At 46.0% G+C, this 26590-nt stretch overlaps 1 protein-coding gene across 1 annotated transcript in view; it reads left to right on the top strand.

Annotated features, from left to right (window-relative positions):
- Window positions 1-26590, top strand: part of LOC144818170 (baculoviral IAP repeat-containing protein 1-like) — a 699834-nt gene that overhangs the window by 325171 nt on the left and 348073 nt on the right. The window contains exon 10 of the mRNA XM_078675292.1: window positions 12957-13127. Coding sequence (XP_078531418.1) covers window positions 12957-13127 — 171 coding nt within the window. The remainder of the gene's footprint in view (window positions 1-12956; window positions 13128-26590) is intronic.

Below are 26590 nucleotides of genomic sequence, written 5' to 3'. Positions count from 1 at the left end.
TATTATTAAGACCTGCAACGTTCCAAGCCAAACATCTTAGCCGTAACATTAAAAAAAATTCATATAAATCTTATCATTCTGCAGAAATGAAACAAGTGAACCTCTCCCAACTACTTCCTCCAGATCTCCTTCTCGAGTTGCTTTTTTCAAAAGAAAAACCCCAGCACCCACCCACCCCCTAAGGAACACACCCCCCTCCCCCTGCTCCCTCACCTCCCTCGAGAGGGAGCACCCCTCAATATTCTGCTGCCGCTGAATTGGCAGCTACCCTAAGGAGCAGCATGAGGCTCAACCTACTACCTTACCCAGGAGTAAATAATGAAAGAGAAAAAAGGAAAGAAAGTGTCAAAGTAGGATCAATAAAGAAATGTGCATTAAGATAAAAGTAAAAATTGAGTTAGAAATCTAAGCTTTCCTTCTCTCTAAATTAAGCGAGTGTAGATAGTGCACTCTCGGCCTCCCTTTCATCAGTGAAAAAGTAAGTGCGTCCTCCCTTAATAACTTTTAGGCGGGCAGGCTCCTGTAGAAACACTTGCCCACCAAGAGTTTAAAACGGGTCAATAAGCTTGCGTAGCTTCCACCGTCTGTCCATAGTGGCCTTACTGAGGTCAGACCGTACAAAAAAAGACAGATTTTCAGTTATAACAGGAGAGTTAGGCCTTGCTTTAAATGATACTGCCTGTCTCAATAAAAAATTCCTGAAATAAATAAGAAAGGGGCGGGGAAATTTTCTTTCCTTGTTCCTCTGAACAAGTGGTAACCTATGAACTCTCTGGAGTTGGGAGTCCCAGTCCCAATCAGGTAGATCCGGGAACGCTTTCTGAAATAGATTTACAACAAATACCCTAGGATCTGCTCCCTCAGTCCCCTCAGTGATACCAAAAAGTCTCAGATTTAATTGTCTTTGACGGTTTTCTAAATCTTCAACTTTTAGCTGTAAGGACGTAATCTGGGCATCGTTTTGGGTCACAACAGCTTCTGTACGGGCGGGCCCTTCTTCTATATTAACCACCCGGTGTTGTAGATCCTCCATTTCCTGTGATGTCCCCCCCATCTTAAGAGTATTCTCTTGTAGGGAATTCTGCAGCTTGCTATTATCGTCTCGCAACTGCAAAAAGTGTTCTTGTGCTTATAGCCGATAGCTGGTTAAAGTTTGTAGGATAATATCAAGAGATGAACTAACAATCTCTTGTTCTCCTGGTATGGTTGGCCCAGAAACAGTAGTTGGAGAATACGATATCACAGGAGCTAATGAGGCAGGGGGGTTAATGAACTTGAACTGGAGGGGGGGTTAGTATCATTTGCAATTGATGTCTTCTCGGTAGAAGGGGTCAAAACAGAGCATATAGCTACAGAAGCAATTTCGGGGGATACTACCGAAGATGTGACATTTGTAGAAGGCAAATATGGTATGCTATTGATGGATGAAAGGCCGTCTGGTGAGGCAGAAGAGTCTCGAGTGGAATCATAATCTGACGGACTAGTGCCGGAAAGTCTCAAAGTCATATTTTTCACCAGCCCTTTTGCCTGTATCCATTTCCTAAGAGGACTTTTCTTCACAAGAAGAAACTTCCTAATAGGAGGGGCGGTGATTAAAGATGGTGCGTTTACTAAACCAAGAGCTTTCCCTTTCTTATTCTTGGTTTTTGACTTCAGTTTAGCTTTGTCTCTTCTGTCGATCAGATATTTATTTATTTATTTATTAATACAATTTATAAAGCGCATACGTATGCCCGTGGGCATCTTGGCGCTAAGATTACAGCATAGGATCTCTGGGTGGTAGCTTAGTGGTATCTAGCGGGAACCAGTATTTGCTAGATCCTCATATTCCTCATTGGAAACATCTTCACCAGCCACTTCTTCTCCCACCACTTGTGAGCAATCAATAAATGTATCAGCTGCCTCAGTACTTGAAATTGGTGTCTTATCAAGTATCCCCGTTGTAGGAGAAACACACCTCTCAGAATGATCAGAGGCCTGAATCAGGGTACATTCAACTCCTGGATTTAAAAGCTCCGATAGTCTCAGGCCTGGGCCTTTCCTTTGACCCTGTAGTTTGACTTTTACATTTCTCGGGGGCACGTGGTTCGGGCAGCGCTGGCTCAGCTGTCTGAAAGATTTTGGAGCTGCTGTCTGAGCCCGATACCAGATCACCAGTGCCAACCAGGGGAGCGGCTTGCTCAATAAGTATCGCTATATTATTGCCCCCAACCTCTGTCACTGCAGCTATATTAGCAGCTATATTAGCAATGACATCAACCTCAGCTTCCTCCCCTCCTTTGTTGCTTTTAAGGGTCCCGCTTTTAAAAACGGCAGAAGTCCCCGACACAACGAGCACGGGTGGCCGAAGCACTTGCTAACCCAATGACGCTAAGTCAGCTCCCCCTGGAGATGAAGTCAGCACGTTCACTGCGGCCGCCGTTTGTGAACCAGCAACGGAGATTGGCGCTATAGCATTCATCGCGGGAGCCGCCGCCGTCATCATTGCCGCCACCTCCACAGTGGCATTTTTGTTTGTGAGTGTTGCTCTTGGCACATTTTTGGGAGCCATCAGTGACCGAGGGCCCCACACTGAGCCCTCCTCAGCAGACGTTGACAACAAACCCAGGCGCGGCCAAAGACCGGACCAGCCGAGCGCCGACCCACTGACCATCCTAGGGATAGTATGCCGGGCGATCAGCAGGGGAATCCGAAACAGCCGCTGCATCCGTCACCAAGATCCGCGGAAGCAACCAGGCGGGTCAAGCCGTCGCAGGTAATTCCAATTCAATTTAAGAGTTTTACTTTTTCCGTCCCTGCTGTAGCTCGTAGTTCTCCGGTCAGGTCAGAAGAGAAGCAGTCGGGTTAATCGGGATAATCAATTCGCCATTCGTTCCGATCACCTTGGAGCATCGGAAAAAACCCACATCTCTTTAGCCCAGATTCGCTACGATTTTGATGGGTAAGGTAAGTGAGGAGCCTCCAACTAGCTGCTGCTCCGCGGCGTCCTCAGTCCACCATCTTGCCACCACCTCCAACTAGCTGCTGCTGCAGAACACTGGTCCAGTCCATGGTGATAAGTAGACAGGATTAGAGAAATGATCTCCTAGCTGAAGCTAGTGAATCACTGCTCTCCAAACTCCAGGTGGGCCAGAACACGGTGGCCAGGCTTATTCTGAACCGCCCTGCTGGAACTCTCTCAGCTCCTTTGCTGAAGGAACTGCACTGGCTCCTAGTGAAGAAATATTCCCATCTTAAGATCTGTTGCTTCAACTATAATGCCTTAAAAGGGAAAGGTCTGTTGTATCTTCAAAAAAAGTTAAGTGCCTATGCCCCCAGTCGCACTCTCAGTTCCAGCGACAAAGCCTTACAAAGTCCCACGTTTCCGCCAAACTCGCTTGGAGGGCAAAGCCTTCTCATTTCTTGCTCCAATGTACTGGAACAAACTTCCACTGACCCTGCGATCCACCCCCACATACTGTAGATTTAGGAAATCACTAAAAGCATACATATTCTGAATCCACATGATCCGCACCTCCTGTTAGGATCCGATACAGCGCCAAGATGAAACCGGGTGAGTCAAGCGCTATAGCAAATGATGTTAAGATAACATAACATTTGAATTCATCGGTCTGCATTTGTAGTCGAGTCATGGTTCACTGTTCTGCAGGTTGTTTTTAGGTCTCGCTGGTGATGCAGCGCGAAAGCACTATCGCCAGCAAGATCAATTGTGGTCGTCTTGCCTGCCAAGTGGTACAGACTGGGGCACGCGCCGATTGATGTCTGTGGATGCGCTTCTAAAGAGTCGCACTTGCGCAGACGCACTTCCATATACACACACAGCCCCTGCGTTCGCTTGGCTAGCATGCACTAACGGCGCGCACACACACACACAGCCAGACACCCCCTTCCTTGAACATGCACACACACACACACACACACACACAGACACGCACGCATACACACGCGCACACACACACACACACGCCCACGCGCACACATACAAACACAAGCATTGCCCCCCACCCCCAACCCCAATCACCGCATCGGCGGCCTCAGACGCCACTCCTGACTTCTGCCGCCACTGCGGGGCTCATCCTCAGGCATGGGAGCCCCGCGTCAGTACTGCTTCTCTGGGCCAGCCACTCCGTGGGCGCGGGCTTCAGAAGACGGAAGTCCTGCCCCACGACAGGCGTGACGCACCCGAACCTCCGGTTTCGGGATGTGCACGCTCACGGCTGCACATCCCGACATCACGGCCTCTGGCAGGAAGTTTTCATTTTTTCTGTCCCCGGGTCCCCTGTTTTTTAAACAAAATTACAGCCGTATTGCACCCGGCCCTCGAGCAGCCATTTAAATATACTCGGGAGCACTTTCTTGAATCAGCAGCGTCATTCCATTGATGAAGCCTCAAAGCGTACACTCATGGGTTTTATCTTTACAAAGCCGACTCGACGTATTGCATTAGGTGGACTTAATGTGCAAATGAGCAACAAGAAACGTGGGTACACAAAGCTCCAGCTGCCACATGAAAGAGACCGGCAAAGCTAATGAATGCGCTGAGCTGTGGGTTCAGATGTTCCAATCACCCCACGGCATGAGGCCCTCGTGCAGACAGCCCTGGTCAATGCCCCTCGCCCTCAAATCATTCTTCTTTCTACTCTTCAAAGAGCAGGGCCAAGTGGGGAAAATACAGCTTCAAATGCCCCCTTTCCCGACGCCACCCCTCCAGGCGTTCTTTGTACACACGGCTTCAAAGGGCTGGGGGTGCTATGGCTGCGAGAGGCTTTGGTCCGCCCCCCTTTTAATTTACATGCATTCGAGGAACAAGAAACAGAGTGCGAGCGGAGCACGCATGTAAAGTAAAATAAAAACCACACAAAATGTGCATAGGATTCTACCTACGATATGACTTACCGCTTTTTAAGAATTCGCGCTGCCCGCTTAATTGAACTGAAGTGTGGCCGATAGGCCAGAGCTACCATCTGGGGAACCAGGTTGGAGTCTCGGCATCGGCTCGACACACTGACATTCTGGGCGCATCACTGAAACGTCCCGTGCCCAAGTAAGTAATCCGAACTTGTGTAATGCGGTCCTCGTGTTCAGAGCCCTGGTGTCTTTGGGCGAAGTTTGTTGCATATAAAACTGTACAAAAAATGACGATAGATGTATGGGGTTGTCATTAGAAACAGTTGTGTTGTTATTAGAAGCAGTTGTCTTCTATATGTTTTTCGACATAAGGCTTTATGCACAGTTTTGTACAATTTCTTTTTGGTTTATCATGAAGTGTTAATAGGCTGATGACAGTGCTTAATTTGTGCAGGTGATGGACACCGTCGTTCTTTTTTTGGGGACTAGTTCTTCTGGGTTTTTATTCTAAGATTTTCTTTTGTTTCGTAAGACAAAAAGAAAGGGAGAGAAAAGGAGGACGAATAGGGAAAAAGCGAGAACATTCTGAAAAAGAACCTGCAAGATAAAGAGGTCAGTGCTTGATCACGGCCATTTTTGACTGGCTTTATTACATGTCCTTGGTGATAAGTTAAGGCGGTGCTTGCTTCAAACAGCTTTTATCACCATATACTAAAAACAGGATTCTTGAGGTGGTAATGTGAGACAATAAGGTTTGTGGATATTTTTCTTGTGGAATGTTATTATGGTGATGTGTTCTGCTGTGCATTTGTGCTGTTCTGTATTTGTGCCGCATTATTGCTATGTGATTTTGTTGTGTTGTATTGAGGTTGTTGTGTCATATTCGTTTTTAGGTCTCGCTGAACCAATGCGTAAGTATTGTTTGGTGAGATTATAGTAAGGCTTTTGAAAAGTCTACCCAACTGCGAATCGCGTACAGTTCATGTGAGCCAGGCGCGTGCACAGGAATCCGCTCCCCCTACCCCTCGCACAAAGCAAGACAAGACAAGAACATCAAAGCGACCGCGGCCGCTCTGATTCCATTTGCCACCAGCCACTTCACGCGCTCCGCAGGTCATAAACAGGACCATCTGCTCGTGAATCGGAATGCTGGCATGGTTGCCCAGCCCCCCTCCCAGCACTGCCTTTCCTCTGGCATTCTATGGTTTCCAATACGTCTTACTAAAACCTAGAGTGGCATATGCATTCTTTTGTCGTCTCTTTTGCTGCTCAGCTTCAACCGGTGCCCGACATCGCTCCCCAGTTCTACGCTCCTCACCTGTATCGCCCTGCCCCACCGGAGCTCTGTTTACCATCACTGCATGGCCCCAGCCCCTATGAAACTTTGCAAAAGTGTCACTGCTGTTAAATTATCGGGCAGAATAAATAAAGCCACAGATGCAACTACCGGACTTTGCTTTGAGAACTCTATTTGAATTACTGCAGCATCTGTCACGTGGTTAACTTTGGTGTCCTGTCTTCAGATGCACCCGGTTCTGGTGGTGTGCTCTTTGGCACTTTTCCCTAAACTGTCAGTTAACGCTTGTTATTGCTGTTGCTTTCCCTGGCGTTTTTTTTTCTTTTCACATGCTTGTTCACTTTTAATGCACTATGCCCCCCCTTGCAGAGGAAGCATCGCATCGCCTCACAGCTCATACAGGCACGATTCCACACGCACCTTCACTGTGCTCGCGTCTTTTTTTTTCTTTTCGCGTGCTTGTTCACTTTTAATGCACTATGCCCCCACCTCGCAGAGGAAGCATCCCATCACCTAGAATAGGCCTGCGGATTCGGTACAGTTCATGTGAGCCAGGCGCGTGCACATCACACATTCCTTTCTGTTGTGCACATCGCCAGCCACATCCCACACCATGCCTCGGCATCAGACTTCAAAGGAAGCCACTCCCCCGCCCCCCCATCAGACTTCAAAGGAAGCCACTCCCCAGCCCCCCTCCGCGCTGTGCCAGAATGCTCACCATGTGTCATCCCCTCCCTTCCTGCTGTCATTCCCCCCTCCCTTCTCGCCCAGGCCTTGTTTTATTCGAATCATACCCCACGCACACCCCTTCTACTATTTATTCTGTAACATCCCATTGCTCTCTCGTCTTATCTTTTTGTGTGTTCTCTCTTGCAGGCTTTCCCATACGAACTGCTTGCTCTTCCTCCTCTCATGCCTGTGCTCATGTCTAATTTACGCTCTTTTTTTCTGCACACTCGTGTCCTCTTGTTTGTTCACTCTAGCATCACCCTCATCACACTCTCCTAACGAGTCTTCCTTCTCCCACGCGCATGTGACCCTACTTTCACCCTCTCGGATCCATCTTCATTCTTTTCTGTTTTTCCCTGTTTCCGCCACACACTCCACTCCTTTGTGTCTCCTTTCTGGCCTCTTTCCTACTTAATTTTTCATCCTTTCTCCTTTAATCCCATTTCCACCTTCTCACAACCCCTTCGAGCACTGTTATCTTAATATTTGTGTTTCTCTCTGTCTTACGATGTCTGCCCTGCCACCATTTACTTCGGACCCTCACACATCCTAACCCTCACACCTCCTCATCCTCACACACCCTCACACCCCCTCACACCCTCTCACCCTCACCCACCCTCACACACCCTCACACACCCTCACTCACCCTCACCCCCTCACACCCTCTCACCCTCACACCCCCTCACCCCCTCACCCTCACACACCCTCACTCACCCTCACCCTCCTCATCCTCACAACCCTTTCACCCTAACTCACCCTCACCCTCACACACCCTTACACACCCTCACCCTCACACCCCCTCACCCTCACACACCCTCACACACCCTCTCACCCCTCACCCTCACCCTCACATCCCCTCACATCCCCTCACCCTCCCTCACTCCCTCACCCTCACACACCCCCTCACCCTCACACACCCCCTCACCCTCACACACCCTCTCACCCACCCTCACCCTCGTACACCCTCGTACACCCTCGCACCCGCCCTCACCCTCGCACACCCTCACCCTCACACCCCCTCACCCTCACACCCTCCCCCTCACACACCCCCTCATCCCCCTCCCCCTCACACACCCTCCCCCTCACACACCCTTACCCCCACACCCCCTCACCCTCACATACCCTCACACACCCTCACCCACCCTCACACACCCTCTCACCCTCACACCCCCTCACCCTCACAACCCCCTCACCCTCACACACCCTCACTCATCCTCACACCCCCTCACCCACACACACCCTCACCCTCACACCCCCTCACACCCCCTCACCCCCCTCACCCACCCCTCACCCTCACACACCCTCACACCCTCTCACCCTCACTCACCCTCGCTCACCCTCACACACCCTCGCACCCCCTCACCCTCGCAACCCCTCACCCTCGCACCCCCTCACCCTCACACCACCTCAACCTCACCCACCCCCTCACCCTCACTCACCCTCACTCACCCTCACTCACCCTCACACACCCTCACCAGCATAGCATAACAAAACATAGCATAGCATAAACAAACCAAAGCATAGCATAACAAAAAGCATAGGATAGCAAAACATAGCATAGCAATACAAAGCATAGGATAGCAAAACAAAACATAGAAAAACAAAACATAGCATAACAAAACAAAACATAGCATAGCAAAACACAACAAAGCATAGCATAACAAAACACAACAAAACATAGCATAGCATAACAAAACATAGCATAGCATACCAAAACATAGCATAACAAAACAAATCATAGCATAACATAACAAAGCATAGCAAAACAAAACATAGCATAGCATAACAAAAGATAGCATAGCACAACAAAAGATAGCATAGCACAACAAAACATAGCATAACAAAACAGCATAACAAAACATAGCAAAACACAACAAAACATAGCATAGCTTAACAAAACACAACAAAACATAGCATAATAAAGCATAGCATAGCATAACAAAACATAGCATAGCATAACAAAGCATAGCATAATAAAACACAACAAAACATAGCATAGCATAATAAAACATAGCATAGCATACCAAATCATGGCAAAACACAACAAAACATAGCATAGCATAACAAAACATAGCATAGCATAACAAAACAAAGCATAGTATAGCAAAACTAAACATAGCATAGCATAACAAAACATAGCATAACATAACAAAACATAGCATAACAAAACACAACAACACATAGCATAACAAAACATAGCAAAACACAACAAAACATAGCATAGCTTAACAAAACACAACAAAACAAAGCATAGCAAAACAAAACATATAATAGCATAACAAAATATAGCATAGCATACCAAACACAACAAAACATAGCATAGCATAGCATAACAAAACATAGCAAAGCATAACAAAACAAAGCACAGGATAGCAAAGCTAAACATAGCATAGCATAACAAAACATAGCAAAACACAACAAAACATAGCATAGCAAAACAAAACATATAATAGCATAGCAAAACATAGCATAGCATACCAAACACAACAAAACATAGCATAGCATAACAAAACATAGCATTGCAAAACAAAGCATAGCATAATAAAACACAACAAAACATAGCATATCATAACAAAACATAGAATTGCATAACAAAACATAGCATAGCATAACAAAACAAGGCTTAGCATAGCATAACAAAACATAGCATAATAAAGCAAAGCATAGCATAACAAAATATAGCATAGCAAAAAAAGCATAGCATAATAAAACACAACAAAACATAGCATAGAATAACAAAACATAGCATAGCATAACAAATCATAGCAAAACACAACAAAAGATAGCATAGCATAACAAAACACAACAAAACATAGCATAGCATAACAAAACAAAGCATAGTATAGCAAAACTAAACATAGCATAGCATAACAAAACATAGCATAACATAACAAAACAAAGCATAGCATAATAAAACACAACAAAACATATCATAGAATAACAAAACATAGCATAGCATAACAAATCATAGCAAAACACAACAAAAGATAGCATAGCATAACAAAACACAACAAAACATAGCATAGCATAACAAAACAAAGCATAGTATAGCAAAACTAAACATATCATAGCATAGCATAACAAAACATAGCATAACATAACAAAACATAGCATAACAAAACACAACAACACATAGCATAACAAAACATAGCAAAACACAACAAAACAAAGCATAGCTTAACAAAACACAAACAAAACATAGCATAGCAAAACAAAACATATAATAGCATAATAAAACATAGCATAGCATACCAAACACAACAAAAAATAGCATAGCATAGCATAACAAAACATAGCAAAGCATAACAAAACAAAGCATAGGATAGCAAACTAAACATAGCATAGCATAACAAAACATAGCATAACATAACAAAACACGACAACACATAGCATAACAAAACATAGCAAAACACAAAACATAGCATAGCTTAACAAAACACAACAAAACATAGCATAGCAAAACATATAATAGGATAGCAAAACATGGCATAGCATACCAAACACAACAAAACATAGCATAGCATAACAAAACATATCATAGCATAATAAAGCATAGCATAGCAAAACATAGCATAGCATAACAAAACATAGCATAGCATAACAAAACACAGCATAGCATAGCATAACAAATCAAAGCATAGGATAGCAAAACATAGCATAGCATAACAAAGCAAAACATAGGATAGCAAAACAAAACATAGCATAGCATACATCATCACTCAGCACCACCACAGCACCACTCAGGGGCACCACAACATCACTATGCGCTACCACAGCATCACTGAACAGCACAGCATCACTCGTTCGCCATCACAACATCACTCAGCGCCACCACAGCATCAATCTGTGCAACCATTCAACAACAACTGGTTCAAATATGTTCTCTCAATTTTTCAAGCTTTATTACAAATGTAACAAAAAGATGATAATATTTCACTTCTGTTCTTGGATTTTCGTCACAATAAAATACACTGAACATAATCTTCACAAAAGTTCTTTCCAAAAGTTTAAGCTATTGCCATTATAAATTACAATAACTTTTATTTAAGTATTAAATATTTAAAAAAAATAAAAGCCATTGTTATTTGTAATATCAGTACTTGTAAGTCACGTAAATACAACATATATTGCATTACAAATGCTATAGGTGTCACATTTGCGAAAGTTATAACTATTGGCATTCTAAATGACAAAGCTATCAATTTCGCTATTTTCAAAAACAAAACATGAATAAAAAAAATTTCATTTACAATACCAATAGCTCAAAATTTCCTAATGCGAGACCTATTGCTTTGCAAATGCTTGTTTTAACTGGGACACAAACTGACTCGTCCCAGTTTGATTCAGTTGGATTTGTGTATTAAAGCTGTTTGAAGAGAGCTGATCATGATGCTATTTTATCTTTTATGCAGCCATCTGAAAAACATGGTTACATTGTTTATCTGGAAGAAGAGCAAATGAACTTTAGGTATACACCCTGGCCTACACAACTATTTGGCAAGCTATAATGGCCATTCTATTTGAGACATTGCTAGCTCATCCAAATGTAGCTTCCAAGAAAGTGTGTGTAACAATTTGATTACATTTATATTGTGATACTAGATCACTTGGCAAATTAATATTGGGCAAATGCAAACTTGTCACTTTAGTCCACTAACACCTCATAATACATTATATGCCGTTTTAGGATTTTATTTTTCTGTCCTTTTTAAAAATTCTCAACAGTTAGATATCCTAGATTGTAACTGGAATAGATCATTCAATAAACGTATTTTTTTATAGCAGCTAGTTAAAGAGACTCTAAGCCTTATTAGTATGATTTATCCGGGTCTAAAATTGTTAACCGTTGGCTAGCTGTGCAGTATATTTAAAGAATGTAATAGATATACTTGTAATTTAGCACTGCGTCTTTGAGACAACAAAGCAATAAGACATGTTACCACATTAGAAAGGTTGTGCTGGAAAAATGAAGGGGCCTATTACCAAGGAGGGCAATAGGCGAATATCGCGGCGTTAGCGGCCATTTTCGGCCGCTAAGCAGCGAAAATTCTATCGCCCTATTAACAAGCTGTCGCTAACAGCAGTTAGCGACAGCTTGTAGGCGATAGCGAGCGGTTTGGGGCCCGCTTTGCATGTCAGCGATATTTATCGCTAATGACATGCAAAGTGGGCGTACCTAACCCATTAGCGACTGACAGCAGCGCGAATATCTCCAAAAACGAACACCTGCCCAGACCAGTTCTTAGCCATGTTATCCAATGGGAGGTGGATAACATGGCTAAGATCATTTCGGCGCTAATGCGTGAATATCGCTGTATTCTCAGCGATATTCACGCATTTTGCTGCTATCGCCTGGATTTTTATCGCTTTTGAGATAAACCTTGCTAATAGCAAGTTATCTCAGCGATAAAAACCGGTGTACGAGGCGATAAAAATATTGCCGCTAACCCTACTTAGCGATAAATATAGCTATTTGTTGGTAATATGCCCCTCAAAGTACTAAACCTATGCGTAAACAACTGATATTTTATTTCAATATAGTTTGTCTGACAGTGTAATGAGTTACAACAGGGTCATACTACGTCGGCTTTTGTAATTCTAACTTTAAAAAAAATGTATAATCATTCCTAATACTTGGTTTATAGTTTTATTGTATGAAGATTTTTTTTATATTGGAATGTATGAACTGATAGCATAACAGGCTTTATACCTAGTCCTAAATTAAAGGTTTGGGAGTCCTAAAAGGGAAGAGAAATGTGCAATATCAATGAAGAAGTTCTGTGGATATAATTCAATTAGAAATGATTAAAGGTATAGCTTTTAGTAGTGAAGTTAGCAGTGATAAGTATTTATGATGACATTTGAACACTTCTGTCAGATTGAGATATTCTCAACAAGATATCAGTCCGATTTGGATAATACAGCAAAGAACTTTAGATATACATTAGTTATCATATAGTTCTTGATATGATTTCTAGATGGAAACATACACACCTTGTTATGTTATGCAGCAATAAGACACTGTGGATTCCGGAATAGTCATGCTGATCACACTTTACATGATTGTGTTTCTGTTTTCTAGAACTTCTGGTTGCACATTTGGATAAGTACAAAAACTTGAAGGCTCTCTCACTGAACGTCCATGAGAATAAAAAAGTTATGGATACTATACCTGATGATTTTAGAAATCTCAAGAATATGCAAAGTCTGAAGCTCAGCTATATCAATTTAGTAGGAAGTGCCCACAAGTTAGGTAAGATCAATATCTGGGTACTTAGATTTTCTGTTTTTGAAGAATTGCACATTTATGTGGTAAACAGATTTGTCACGTTGGCAACAACCCAACCAAACGTTCTCACTTCTATGTCCATATTCAGATTTTATGTTATCCACCAGAGCTAGGGGCGCACATTTAGTATTCAAGACATTGTTTTACATATCAGTGGTTTTTAAAACAATTCAGATGACAAAATGAAGTGACAGGTTTGTGACTGAACTGATGCCACCCATCAGAAGTTTTAGTAGTCCAAGAGATTACCTAAATGTACACAGTATAGCATCCATATGAGACAGCCCCACTCTGTTTTTGCCTACCTGCTGTCCTTATTACTCCCCCAACCCTTCTACTCACCTTCACCTTTGTCTCTTAGCACTATGAAGCAGACTGTAAGCTGCATGAAGCACTTAATCAATTGTGATTACCAAATCCGCATCCTCCGGGTCGGCAGTGGCTTCCGCCGGCCCAGAGGATGCAGATTCACCACAATCATAATCGGGCCCTAAATCTGCACAGAGGCAGAGCACAGACATGCCATGCGGTTCGGCTTCTTCTCTCTTTGTAAAAGATCCTCCTGTAGCGATGTATGAAAAGATCAAAGAAGATCATCATCCATTTCAGGCATTGTTGGCAGAATGGCATATACATTTTCTGCAGCAGCTCCCAGCACTTTATGAAAACGTCAAGGTTAATCTTCATGTTGTTCTTTATGTCATTCAATATTGTAAAATCTACTGACTAGTGGATTATGCCATATTATTGAACCAATTATGATTGCTATTTGAAAAACTACATGTTGTACAATCAGCTGATGTCGGTTTGCTATGATTGCTCCAGAATCCACAGGATCTACTTTCCTACATTGCTCGGGTCAAACAACAATTACTGGTGGTAACCTGGAATGATGAGTTAACAGTAGCTGTCCTTTATCAAGAGATAAGCGAGAACTACAGGGATGCTTTTTCTGTAGTTGTAAACATCACACTACCGTTATTGCCTTAATAATTGGTCTTACATTGCAACTCTCCGACAGACCACTAAACACGCCCGCCCAAGGCTGCCTGGTTCTCCACCGAACTCCAAGAAGCGAGACGCACCTGCAGACGTCTCGAAAAAACCTGGTGGAACCTGAAGACCACGGAAGCTCATAACTAAACTTAGACTCTGACACTGCATGCTGCGCGCTGATTGTCTCGGCTGGTATTTCGTTTTCAAAATAAATTTTAACAAGCTGCCTGCACCGCCGCTGCCCGCGAGGTCAGGGACAGGGGGGTTCGCCGCAATTTTTTAACTAATGATATTTATTTTTATTCTTGAAGTTAGACCAAGCTTACCTGCACTTAAAAAATGTGTCACTCCATCTCGCTACTTAGCGGGAATTAGGGAACACTAGACTCCTCAGTGCCATCTTGGGTAGCGCCATTTTGGGTAGCGCTCTAGTGTTTTGATGACTGCATTTGCCGGCCTATTTTAGGAGGGGCAATACAAGTGGGCGCGCCGATGGTGCGCAGGTGGCGTGCCAGAGGCAAGCCCGTCTGCGCCCATCCACGCTCCGACCGCGCTCAGGGCCAGTTACGATGCCCGTGCCAGCTACGGTAGGCTAAACTACTCCAAGGAAGAACTGCTCAGCATCGGTGAGAGGACTGCTGAGGGGGAACATCAAGTAGCTTAGCCACAGGGCAGTGTTGCATTACTGAGTGGATTGATTAACTGCAGGTCCCTGATAAAACACTACCAGGAGGTGTCAAACATGCTAGAAGACATGGACTCCCTGGTAGAGATAGGCCTCGCTTGTCCAGATGGCTATAAGATCTTTCACAAACCCAGGGCCTCTGGATGAGGAGGGGGAGTTGAGGTAATATTTAAAGAAATATGAAATCTTGCTCCACTACAGGTTGGAGAGGTTGCTGGGGTTGAGCTACTAGGCTACTCGCTACAAAAGACAAGGGGAAAGCTTCTAACTGGAATGGTCTGTTATAGACCTCCAGGCCTAGATACTCAGTATCAAGAACTGGATGATACCATCGCTGCCCTGACCCTCACACATTCCAGAATGATGCTCCCAGGGGAATTTAACCTGTGGGATAATGGGACCCTGGGAAATCACTTGAGAGACTTGAGCCAAACATGTGAGAACCACAGTTTAAATCAATTAGTACAACACCCTACCCATCTAGGAGGACATGTGTTGGACTTACTGTTTGCAAATCAGATTGAGACGGAAGTGATCAGTGTATTGCCTCAAAGCTGGACTGATCACTCACTAATTTATTTTAGGACTACTTTGCCTAAGGTAGCGAATTACAACAACTGCTCTGTGACCCACCGCAAGGGTAGAGACTGGGCGAAATTATTAAAAAGTATACCAGACTCTATATTCTCGAATCAGACTTTTTTTGTTTCTTATGACCCGGTAGATAAGAACTATCAAACCTACTCTAACCACATTACTAATACACTAAACATATGTGCCCCTATAAAACAGATGAAGAATACAAGGAAGCCATCAGCCCCCGGTACAGTGAGGAGCTGAAACTTCTGTGAATTACATGGAGACAGGCTGAGAGGAGGTGGCGAAGGTGTTCCTCAGAAGGAGATAGGAAAGAGCTGAAAGGAGCACAGACTCAATATAAAGAGGCTATCGCCAAGACCAAAGCACTCTTCTTTGCCAAAACCATCTTACATGCGCCAAACAGTACAAAGGCCCTCTTCAACATCATAAGGGACCTCTCTGGCCCTGCCTGCTTGGGCAATAAAGTGGATGCATCCTAGAAACTATGCAATGAGATTGCCACCCATTTTGAAGATAAGATCGCCAAAATTGTTGGAGGTTTCGATCCAGGCATTATTAGTTGCCGGGAGGAACTACCCCAGACGCTGATTGAGGAACCTTGGGCAGAAACATCTCTGGAACATTTTCCACCCCTTACCAAGGAGCTGTTCTACAGGGTATGCACCTGTTACAACGCATTCGTTACTCCGCACTACCATTACAACGCGACTTTTATAACGCATACCATTACAACGCATTGCGCTGGGGGGCGCTATAGGATAGGGAATGGTATAATTTACTATCCAACACCTTCCCTAGGGTCCACGGGGACTGGAGTTAGAATAGTAAATTATACTTACCACTATCCAGCACCCCAAAGCGCTATGCGTTGTAATGGTATGCGTTGTAATGGTCGCGTTGTAATGGTAGGTAGTTGTAACGGTATGCGGAGTAACGTCATACATCCGTTCTACAGCTGTGCTCAAAGCGTTTCATCTTAAGAAACCCTCTCTGGATCCCACAAACCCAGCAAACTTTAGGTCCTTCTGCCCTGCCCTATAAAAATATTGGAAAAGGTGGTCAGCAAGTCATCATCAGGTTACCTTGAAGAGAACAACCTGCTGGACAGGGATCATTTCGGTTTTCGCCCAGGACATGGGACGGAAACAGCCTTGGCCACCATACTGGATAATCTGAGAATTCGTGCCGACAATGGTAATTCATCTGTTCTAGTTTTACTAGACATGTCGGCCGCATTCGACATAGTGAGCCATGAGGTGTTGTTGGGTAGGCTGGAGCGAATGGGTGTGAAAGGCCGAGCCCTGAAGTGGCTGTAATCGTACCTGTCGGAGAGACATCAGGTGGAAACTATGATCCCGTTTGCCTCCGCTAAGTCTCTGGTACGACAAGGGGTGCCACAGGGTTCAGCAATAAGCCCCATTCTCTTTAATATATATCTACGCCCGCTGATCCCCATTATAAAATCATTTGGGATTGACCTGGTAAACTATGCTGACAACACCCAATTGGTGTTCGCCCTAGAAGGGAAGCAGGCAGTGACCATGGATACCTTTCAGGAATGCATGCGCCAGACTGCCGGTTGGCTCAAAGAAAATTCTTTGCAGTTCAACGGGGGGAAGACAGAGGTGGTATACTGCTCCACTGCAAAAAGGGTACAGCATTTGCCGCTAGAGTTTAAACTCACTCCTGGGGATGACCCTCTGGCTCCAGTTAAGACCGTGCGCAACCTGGGCATCTTGATTGATGACAACCTTCAAATGGCGTCACAGGCCAATAAAACGGTCAGCGTCTGCTTTGCTCTATTGAAGGCATTGCAACAGATACTTCCACTGTTGCGTGAGGAGACAAGACACCTGGTAGCGAGGCGCATAGTTCTATGTTGACTGGACTACTGTAACTCCCTGTATCTGGCTGCCCCCCAATACATCTTGCAGGGGTTGCAGAGAGTCCAGTCTATAGCAGCAAAGCTGGCACTAAACAGGCAACGCAGATCTTCCACCACTCTGGCTTTGAGAGACCGCCATTGGCTTCCCATCAAGGAGAGAATCTGCTTTAAATCTCTGTGTATGGTGTTCAGAGCGGTACATGGTACGGGCCTGATTCCTATGCAGGAGAGATTTACATGGTACAAGCCTGTAAGACATCTCCGCTCTTCGAGCGCCTATCTGGTAACAACTGCTAAATTCAAGAAATCCAGGATGGGAGGTATGGCCATTGGTATAGAGGCCTCACGCCTCTGGAACGATCTTCCTCTGAGTATTAGACAGGTGACCTCCCTGCTATGTTTCAGAAAGATTCTGAAAACCTGGCTTTTCCCCAAGAATGAGAGCAATGCCTCCCACTGCTGGTCTGGCTCATTGCCTGCTGTTGTCACATGCTAAGTTGCAGCACCAGGATACCCTTTGGGTGACAGTTTACGCTATATAAGTACTGCATACATACATACATACATACATAACAACCACAAGATCGCCATAAAGGACTAACACCAGCTTATAAGGAACACCAAAAGAACCTTCATCAGTGAAAAAATCAAGACCAACGCATCCAACACGAAGGAACTGTTCAACGTCATTCAGCAGTTTGCCAAACCCTCATGTGAAGCCACCGATATCGCACCCTCCCAGGAACTCTGCAACAAACTCAGCTCCTATTTTCACCTGAAAATCATGGCACTCTATGACAATTTCAGAGAGCCAACAGAAGACAGCACCACTCTACCTACCACCTCCGAGAGGCCTACCATCACCACCTGGGACACCGCATCCATCGAGCTCATCTCCTCAACCATGAAGAAAACTCACTCAGGAGCACCAACGGACCCTTGCCCCTCACACATCTTCCACAGAGCCACCACTGCCATTTCTCCCAAACTACCCCATGCCATCAACTCCTCCCTTGCAACCGGCATCTGCCCCAATGACTGGAAACGTGCTGAGGTGAAACCCCTCCTCAAGAAACCAATGGCCGACCCACCGGATCAATGGAGAGGCTTGTGAACTGACCACCTTCATCGAAGAAAACTGCATTCTGGACACCTCCCAGTCCGGCTTCCACAGGAACCACAGCACGAGACCACCCTCCTCGCCGCCTCCGACGACATCCGCATGCTGCTCGGCCAGGGCCACACCGCAGCCCTCATCCTCCTAGACCTCTCCTCAGCATTCGACACCGTCTCACTCCGCACACTAGCCACCAGGTAATACAGGGGTATGCCCTCAACTGGGTCCGATCCATCTTCTCGGGCAGAACCCAGAGGGTCAGGCTCCCCCCCTTCCTCTCTGGCCCCACTGACATCATCTGCGGAGTGCCCCAAGGATCTTCACTAATCCCGACTCTCTTCAACATCTACATGGCCCCCATCGCCGCCATGGTCAGACAGCATGGGCTCAGCATCATATCCTATGCTGACGACACCCAGCTCATCCTCTCCCTCACCAAGAGCCCAGAAAACACCAGACTCAGCTTCCAGGAAGGAATGAGAAACGTGGCGTCCTGGATGAAGGACAGCTGCCTTAAGCTCAACTCCGAGAAGACCGAGGTCCTCATCCTTGGACCCTGCCCCTCCGCCTGGGACAACACCTGTTGGCCCACTGCCCTCGGGGTCCCGCCCACCCCGACAGACCATGCTTGAAACCTCGGCATAATCCTCGACTCCTCCCTCTCCATGAACCGCCAAATCAACGCTATCTCCTCCGCCAGTTTCAACTGCCTCCAGATCCTCCAAAAGACCTTCAAATGGATCCCCCCTGACTGTAGAAAGACCGTCACCCACGCACTCATCACCAGCAGACTTGACTACGGCAACGCCCTCTACGTCGGAATCAACAAATCCCTCCTACGCAAGCTTTAAACCATCCAAAACAAGGCCGCCAGGCTCATCCTAGGAACAACGCGCCACAAACATATGACTCCACTGGCTCCCCATCCAGAAGAGTGTCACCTATAAATTCCTCACCAACACCTACAAATCCCTCAACAACATTGGACCAAAATACCTCAACGACCGAGTATTTTTCCACGCACCCAAGAGGAACCTCCGCTCCACCGACCTTGCCCTGGCAGAGGTTCCCCGCATCCCCAGAAGTAGAGAGGGTGGGAGGGCCTTCTCCTACACTGCAGCCAAAACATGGAACACACTCGCAGTAAACATCAGACGCTCTCCAACGCTGCACACGTTCAGAAGGGACCTCAAGACCTGGCTCTTCGACTGACCAGAGCTGGTCCCACCCCAGCGCCTTGAGACCCTCGCGGGTGAGTAACACGCTTTACAAACCATTGATTGATTGATTGATTGAAATTGGCAAAAAAACAAATAATGCATCTTAATAAATGGCTGCCTGACACTTAAGGTGTGTAACTCCATTGCACTGGACTACAGAAAAGTTGCATCCCTACTCTCTTTTGAAAACCCAATGCACATTTGAAATATGAAGTGGCCTCTTCAACCCACAGAAATAGAAAGGCAACTTGAGGATATAGGGTCCTATTCACAAACTGTACTTTGTATTACATTTAGTAGTATTTCAATATTACTACTCACATATTTCAAAATGCTGTTCACAATCCTGTGACTAGAAACTTCAACCTGTCCTGTCTTTTTATGGGGATATCTCCCCCGCCCACATGTGGTTATACATTTTCTTAGTAAATCTGGGAGGGTCCAGAAGTAGTTACTGGAAAATAGGCCATAGTTACACCTAAATGGAAGGTATTGGGGGAGGGTTAATTTGCTTCTTTACGAGGAATATGCAAATATAAAAACACACCCCGAAACAAATAAAACAATTGCTGTTCGCAAACTGCACTTCTAAAGTTACTACAGCCAGAAAGGACTCAAAATGTTCTCCAGTCATGCCTTGGGCACTCCCAGGTGCTGCAACACTGTCCCATATGAAAAAATGGAGGCACCAAATACCAGTAGAAATCTCTAGGAAAAGAAATTTACTTTTCAAAAGTATTTTTTATTTAAGATCCAATAAATATTTATTTGATACTATATAATTTTAAATGTTATAACAAGGCTTATAACACTTGCAACTAAGCCGGTAATGCAAGGAGTCATGACTCTGGACTCCACCACCCTCCACATGTGAAACACATTGCAGCATCAACCAATCACATACAGGCTGTCCAAATAAGAAACAAACTCACACACCCAAACATTTTTTCTGCCTTCTGTATATTGGTGAATGTGTTTGTTTCTTTGCCCTTCATTTTGAGGAACAGTCAGTCATCTGAGGAGTACAAAACGGATTTACAGGCAATGGATTAGCATATTTGGGATGTTCAGGAAAGCACTTCTCACTTTAAAAGACCCTTGACATGGTTGCACTGTGAGAGCAGGAGATGTCCAACTGCACAACCTAAACAGTGGTACAATATGGCACACACATGTACATGAGCCATTATTGAATGCAATTTTGGGATCCTCAAGTTGCTATTTGCATTTCTTGTCAGTACTTGGTTGCTGGTGGACTCCTCAGAAGTAGCGTGCAAGATTGTTGTAGTCTGTTGTGTGTTTGCACAATATCACACTGCGATTGGTCTTACAACCAGTGCCGGCTTTAGCGCTGGTGGCGCCCGGTGCGAGAATCATTTTTGGGTGCCCCCAAATCCGATGACCACCTCCTCGGATTCTCTCACTACCACCGGGCATAAGTGTCCCTCGTCTCTCCTATCCTAAGTTATTGCGAAACACAGAGCCCCCCTGGGTTTGGCACCCCCTTCACAGGTCAGCACCCAATGCGGCTGCATCAGTCACACTGCCCTAAAGCCGGCCCTGCTTACAACTCAGCTTTACCCCTGATTTACAGCCACATCCAAGTATACGGGGTGAGGTGCAGAAAAGAGGCAAAAGTATATAGGTGCAGAATCGACTAGGTGACAAATTTTTTAAATGAGCTTCTAGTTTTGTTGGACAGGGTCTTAACAACTGGGGTGGCAGAAGTATGCTGGGGTGGCAGAAGTTTTGTCCTTGGAGTAGCTACCGAATGGAATTCCTTACCAACGGCACTGAGACAGATCACAGACTTGCTGGCCTTCCAGAAAAGTTTGAAAACGTGGCTGTTCACTAATTAGTCAGGAGGATTAGGCCAGAGGAGCAATCACTATAGCGCCAGGACACCTTTTGGTAACAGCGCGCTCTACAAATGTTATAAATAAATAAATAAATAAATAAATAAATAAACAACGGTGAATCACGGACTACTACATATACACCACAGAGAGAAGAGACTGTTTAATTAGCATGTCACACACAAACATACTATGCTCTATTATACATTTTACACTTAACGTTAACTATCATTATTGACTTTTCACTTACAGTCACTGATATTGTTCAATCAATGTTTATTATATACTTAGTTAAGACCTTCTGTAGTACCTTCAATCAAGTGCATAAACACTCCCTGTAATAATCGTTGTGTTACCATAAAGCCTGTGCTTCTTCCACATAGAACAGCAAAACACACAAGATGATGGACGGAATGTTGCACAATGGCAAAACATTCACCCCAGTCATAGATCTGGGTTTACTCCATCGTTATTTTGCTCACCAAGCCACCCCAGTTCAGACATGGCCATATGCAAATCAGCCTTGACCCTGTGCCTCATGGGAACAGTCCAGAGCGAACTGCCAAGCCATGTCTTCCCTGGACCGGAATCAAGCATCCTAGGACCGGTTTCTAGCTATCAGCCATCTTCAGCCAGGATAGCTTGACTCCAGTGGCGTAGTGAGCACGGGACCCACGTCTGGGCATACCCTTCCCACATAGGGTGAACAGCAAAACACACCAGATCTCTGTACTGGGGTGAATGTATGGCATTGTTCTGCATTCTGTCCATCAATAGTTCTTTTTTCAATTGTCACCCCGAGTGGAACGGGTATGCTGAGACGTGAGTCCCGTGCTCTCCATGCCACTGGAATCAAGCTATCCTGGCTGAAGAGGGGTGAAACCCCAAAACCGGTCCAAGGATGCTTGTTTCCAGTCCAGGGAGGACCTGGCCAGGCAGTTTAGGCTGGACTGTTCCCATTGGGTGCAGGATCAAGACTGATTTGCATATGGCTGGGTCTAAATTGGAATGGCATAGTGAGCAAAAAAACGATGGATTTAGGCCCAGATCTCTGTACTGGCGTGAATGTATGACATTGTTCTGCATTCTGTCAATCTATAGTTCTTTTTGCATCTTCCACATAGAAGGCTTCCCTCCTGCATGTGAAGGTCTCCCTCCTACATGTGGAGTCTCTGCCTCACATGCGGGGTGGATATCTATGCATGAGGGCAGAGGCTCTGAAGCTAAGAAAGGAAGTTAGATACTGGAACATAATGGACAGTTTCTGGTTATTCTGAAGTACCCTTTGACTGATACAACATCTTCCTCCATCCAGCTGCTTTTTCTGAAAGCCAAACCCCCATTATGGCTAAGGGAGCAGATGAGAGGGCCCACAGTTTCACTAATAAAGAGCCTTCAGGCGATTTGCGATGAGGTCCTCCATAATTGTCCTCGGCTCTATGGGGGTATAGATATCTAGCTGGGCAATGCAGTTCAGGCACAAATTTGGCGGGACAAAAGCACATGCTGCAGTACCGTGGGTGTCTACACTGTGTGTGGGAAGGAGACCTGTAAGCAATGGGAGGACTTTCATAGCTGAGCCAGAATTAAGCTCTAGGGCATTCTTGATGTGCCCTCTGAGCCACATTATTTGCAACCGCCGGATAGGGAATCCAAGATGCTGATACTTTTGGGAAGAGGATGTACTCTTCCGCCAGCCTGGCGATGCAGTCGGTGAACACCATGTGTCTTTTGGTCCAATACTCCCAAACGATCTGGGACTCAGTTGCGCATGTGTTGTCTATGGTCTCAGAGGGAGCCCGAGCCTTATTCTCTCAAACGACTGCTGACGGGAGAGGTGCAAATAAGTTTGCCATATGATGTGAGCTGGATACTACCAACTCACCTCCACCTCCAGAGTTAATCCTGGCACATATACTATCACCCTGCCACATAGGGAATCCATGAGGCTGGATACCTTTGAGATGACAATGTACTCTTCCAGCCTGGTGATGCATTCAGTGAACTCCATGTGCCTTTTGGGACAATACTCCCAAACAATCTGGGACTCAGTTGCGCATGTGTTGCCTATGGTCTCGGAGGAAGTCCGAGTCTTACTCTCTCAAACGACTGCTGACGGGAGAGGTGCAACTAAGTTTGCCATTTGATGTGAGCTGGATACGACCAAACTCGCTGGGGAGATCGATTTCATCGACATTGGCCCTTAGGTGCCACTCCTGGCTGAGAACCACTGGCTTCTCGGGTAATGTCCAGGCCGCACTGATGGGCATTCCCTTTGAAGGTTCCCATCTTTTTAGATACAAAACGAACTCTGCGCTGGAGCGCTTCAAAGACAGTAGGGTTACATCCTGGTCCTCAAGCCTTTCCAAGGCCCTTGCCAACCCCAGTTCACTTTCCACTCCTTTGTGACCAGTGAAGGGGCTTCCAGTTGTCTCTCTACCCGTCCAGCCTCCTTAGCCAGCAGGCTGCCCAGCTGTTCATGGCCAAGTGTGTGGCACCCACAGACCTCGAGAGTCAGGTAGCAAGGGTCGGCCTAGTTCCCCCCCTCCTCCACCCCCCGCCCCAGCATTGCAGCCTCCAAACCTCTTTAGCTTGCCCTACGATCATCCAGTGGGGGGGCAGGATATGCTTTCACCCTCACTGTTGGAGGTTGATAACATTCGATCGCTGAGTCCTCCAGATTGTCCAGAGGGGCTATTCCCTCCCCTTTGTAACTACCTCTCCTCCCTAGCCACCTCCTGTGACAGGATGACGGCGGATCACATCTCCTTACTCTATCAGGAAGTGGCAGCTCTCTCGGCCAAGGGGGGCATAAAGAAGGTGCCTGCATCAGAAGTAGGACATAGTTGTTATTCCTGCTACTTGATGATGCCCAAGAAGGAAGGAGGCCTTCGTTCTGTCTTAGACCTGAGCCTTCTGAATTTGTTCCCGAAAAAGGAAAAATTCAGAATGTTCACACTCGTTCGTCCTGTCTGCCCTGGACCCACAAGACTGGATGGTTGCATAGGACGTGCAGGATGCATACTTCCATATTCCAGTCCTGCCTGCCCACAGACGTTGCCTGCAGTTCACGGTGGGCCACAATACAGTATGTTGTGCTCCCCTTTGGCCTTACCAACACCCCTGGGGTGTTCACCAAAGTGATGGCCGTCACGGCAGATCATCTACTATCTCAATGAATGACTGTTGAAGGTGAGCACGCCCCAGGCAGTCGTCTCCCACCTACAGACTACAGCAGACCTTCTGCATTCGCTGGGGTTCACTATCAATGTGCCAAAGTCACAACTGATTCCTTCTCTGACACTCCCATTCATCAGCGCTTTTCTAAACATGTTGCAGTTTCGGGCCTATCCTCCTGAGCGGTGAGTGCAGGATATTCAGGCTAAGATAGCAATATTTCAGCCTCTTTCTGTGAGACTAACTCTGAAGCTGATGGGCTCATGGCCTTCTGCATCCTGCTTGTGACACATGTCCATTGGCATTTCAGGCTCTGCAGCGGTACCTTAAGTTTTAGTGGGTGCAGCATCAGGGAATCTCTCCGACATGGTCCAGATCTCAGAAAGTACTGCCGAACCGTGATTGTGTCAGTGCAAACCCCTCTGCCTTCTTCAACCAGATCTGACTGTAGTGACTGACACGTCACTCCTCGGCTGGGGCGGCCTCCTGGGAGAGGTGGAGATGTGTATGTATGTGTCTTGTAAAGCGCACTGCTGCCCTGAGGCGTCGTGGCACTGTAGACCGCTGGGGAACCCGTCCTGGCTATCCCTGTGAGATGGTCCCTACTGGGTATCTCCAAGGTGAAACCAGGCTACCCCGGCGAATGTGGGGGGCCGTTGTAGAGATGAGGCAAGCTAATGCCCAGAGTTGCCGAGTGTGATCCCTGGTTAGAGTAGGTACCGAGGCGAGAATTATCGAGTCCGCTGACCCTGGTCCACGACCCTGCCGCGTCGGGATTTGAACCCTGGTCCCGGGCCGTTCTCTGCTTCCGGGTCTGCCGCCTCCAACCAGTGAGCCACACCACTCCACAGAGGACTCTGGTTTCTGGAGGTGTTCCGTGCTCCACACCAACTTGTTGGAACTCCAGGCCATCAGATTGGAATTAAAGACCTTCTTACCCACCATCAAGGGACGGTTGGTACAGATGTTCATGGACAACACCACTGATATGTGCTACTGCAACAAACAGGGTGGGATGGGGTTGTTGACCCTTTGTCAAGAGGCCCTGCCCTGCGCCTTTGGTCGTGGTTGTAACTTCAGGGAATTTTCTTCAACACCTGGTGGGATCTCTGAATGCCAGGGTAGAGGTGATGCAAAGTCTCTTTCAAGAGCGGGGAGAATCTTGGTAAGAGCTGGTCGCCATTGCCAAAAACGTGCACTGTCATTAGTTCTGCACACTGGAGTTACCAAGGTGGCATCACTTAGACATGCTTTTCATCTCGAATGGAGCTCCAGCCTCCTGTACATCTTCATCCACTCCTGACCAGACTTCTCAAGAAAATCAGGAACAACCGGGCCCAAGTTATCTTTATGGCTTCAGATTGGGCACATAGACCCTCGTATCCCAAGCTGTTGAGCATGTCCAATGGTACTGTGATCAGGATGCCCCTTCAGGAGCAACCTCTGTTGCAGCAGCAGGGCAGGGTTCTGCACCCAAACCTGTCTTCATTCTTCCCTCTTGCATGTAGATTGAACAGCAACAGTTGACAGCTTTTGACCTTCCGCCCAAAGTCTGCAATGTCATTCTGGCAGCTAGTCGTCCCTCCACCAAGAGAGTCTATGACTGCCGTGGAAGCAAGTTTGTGGCATGATGTACAGACACACATGTGGACTTCTTGTCCACACTTCTTCCTCAGGTCCTTCTGTTTATTCTTTCTCTGGACCAGCAAGGCTCTGCTCTCGGCACAGTGACAGGGTATCTTTCTGCCATTTTGGCTTTACTGTGATTGCCTGCCCCCAATCCATTTTCTGATTCCCTGTTGTAAATAGGTTTCTGAAAGGACTCAAACATATGTTCCCACCCTCTACTTTTATTATGCCTCAGTGGGACCTTAATTTGGTTCTTACATTC

Source organism: Lissotriton helveticus, chromosome 2_1 (genome assembly GCF_964261635.1).
Source record: "Lissotriton helveticus chromosome 2_1, aLisHel1.1, whole genome shotgun sequence".
NCBI lineage: Eukaryota > Metazoa > Chordata > Amphibia > Caudata > Salamandridae > Lissotriton > Lissotriton helveticus.
The sequence above is the reverse complement of the archived record's forward strand: the minus strand, read 5'-3'. Positions and strand labels throughout refer to the sequence as shown.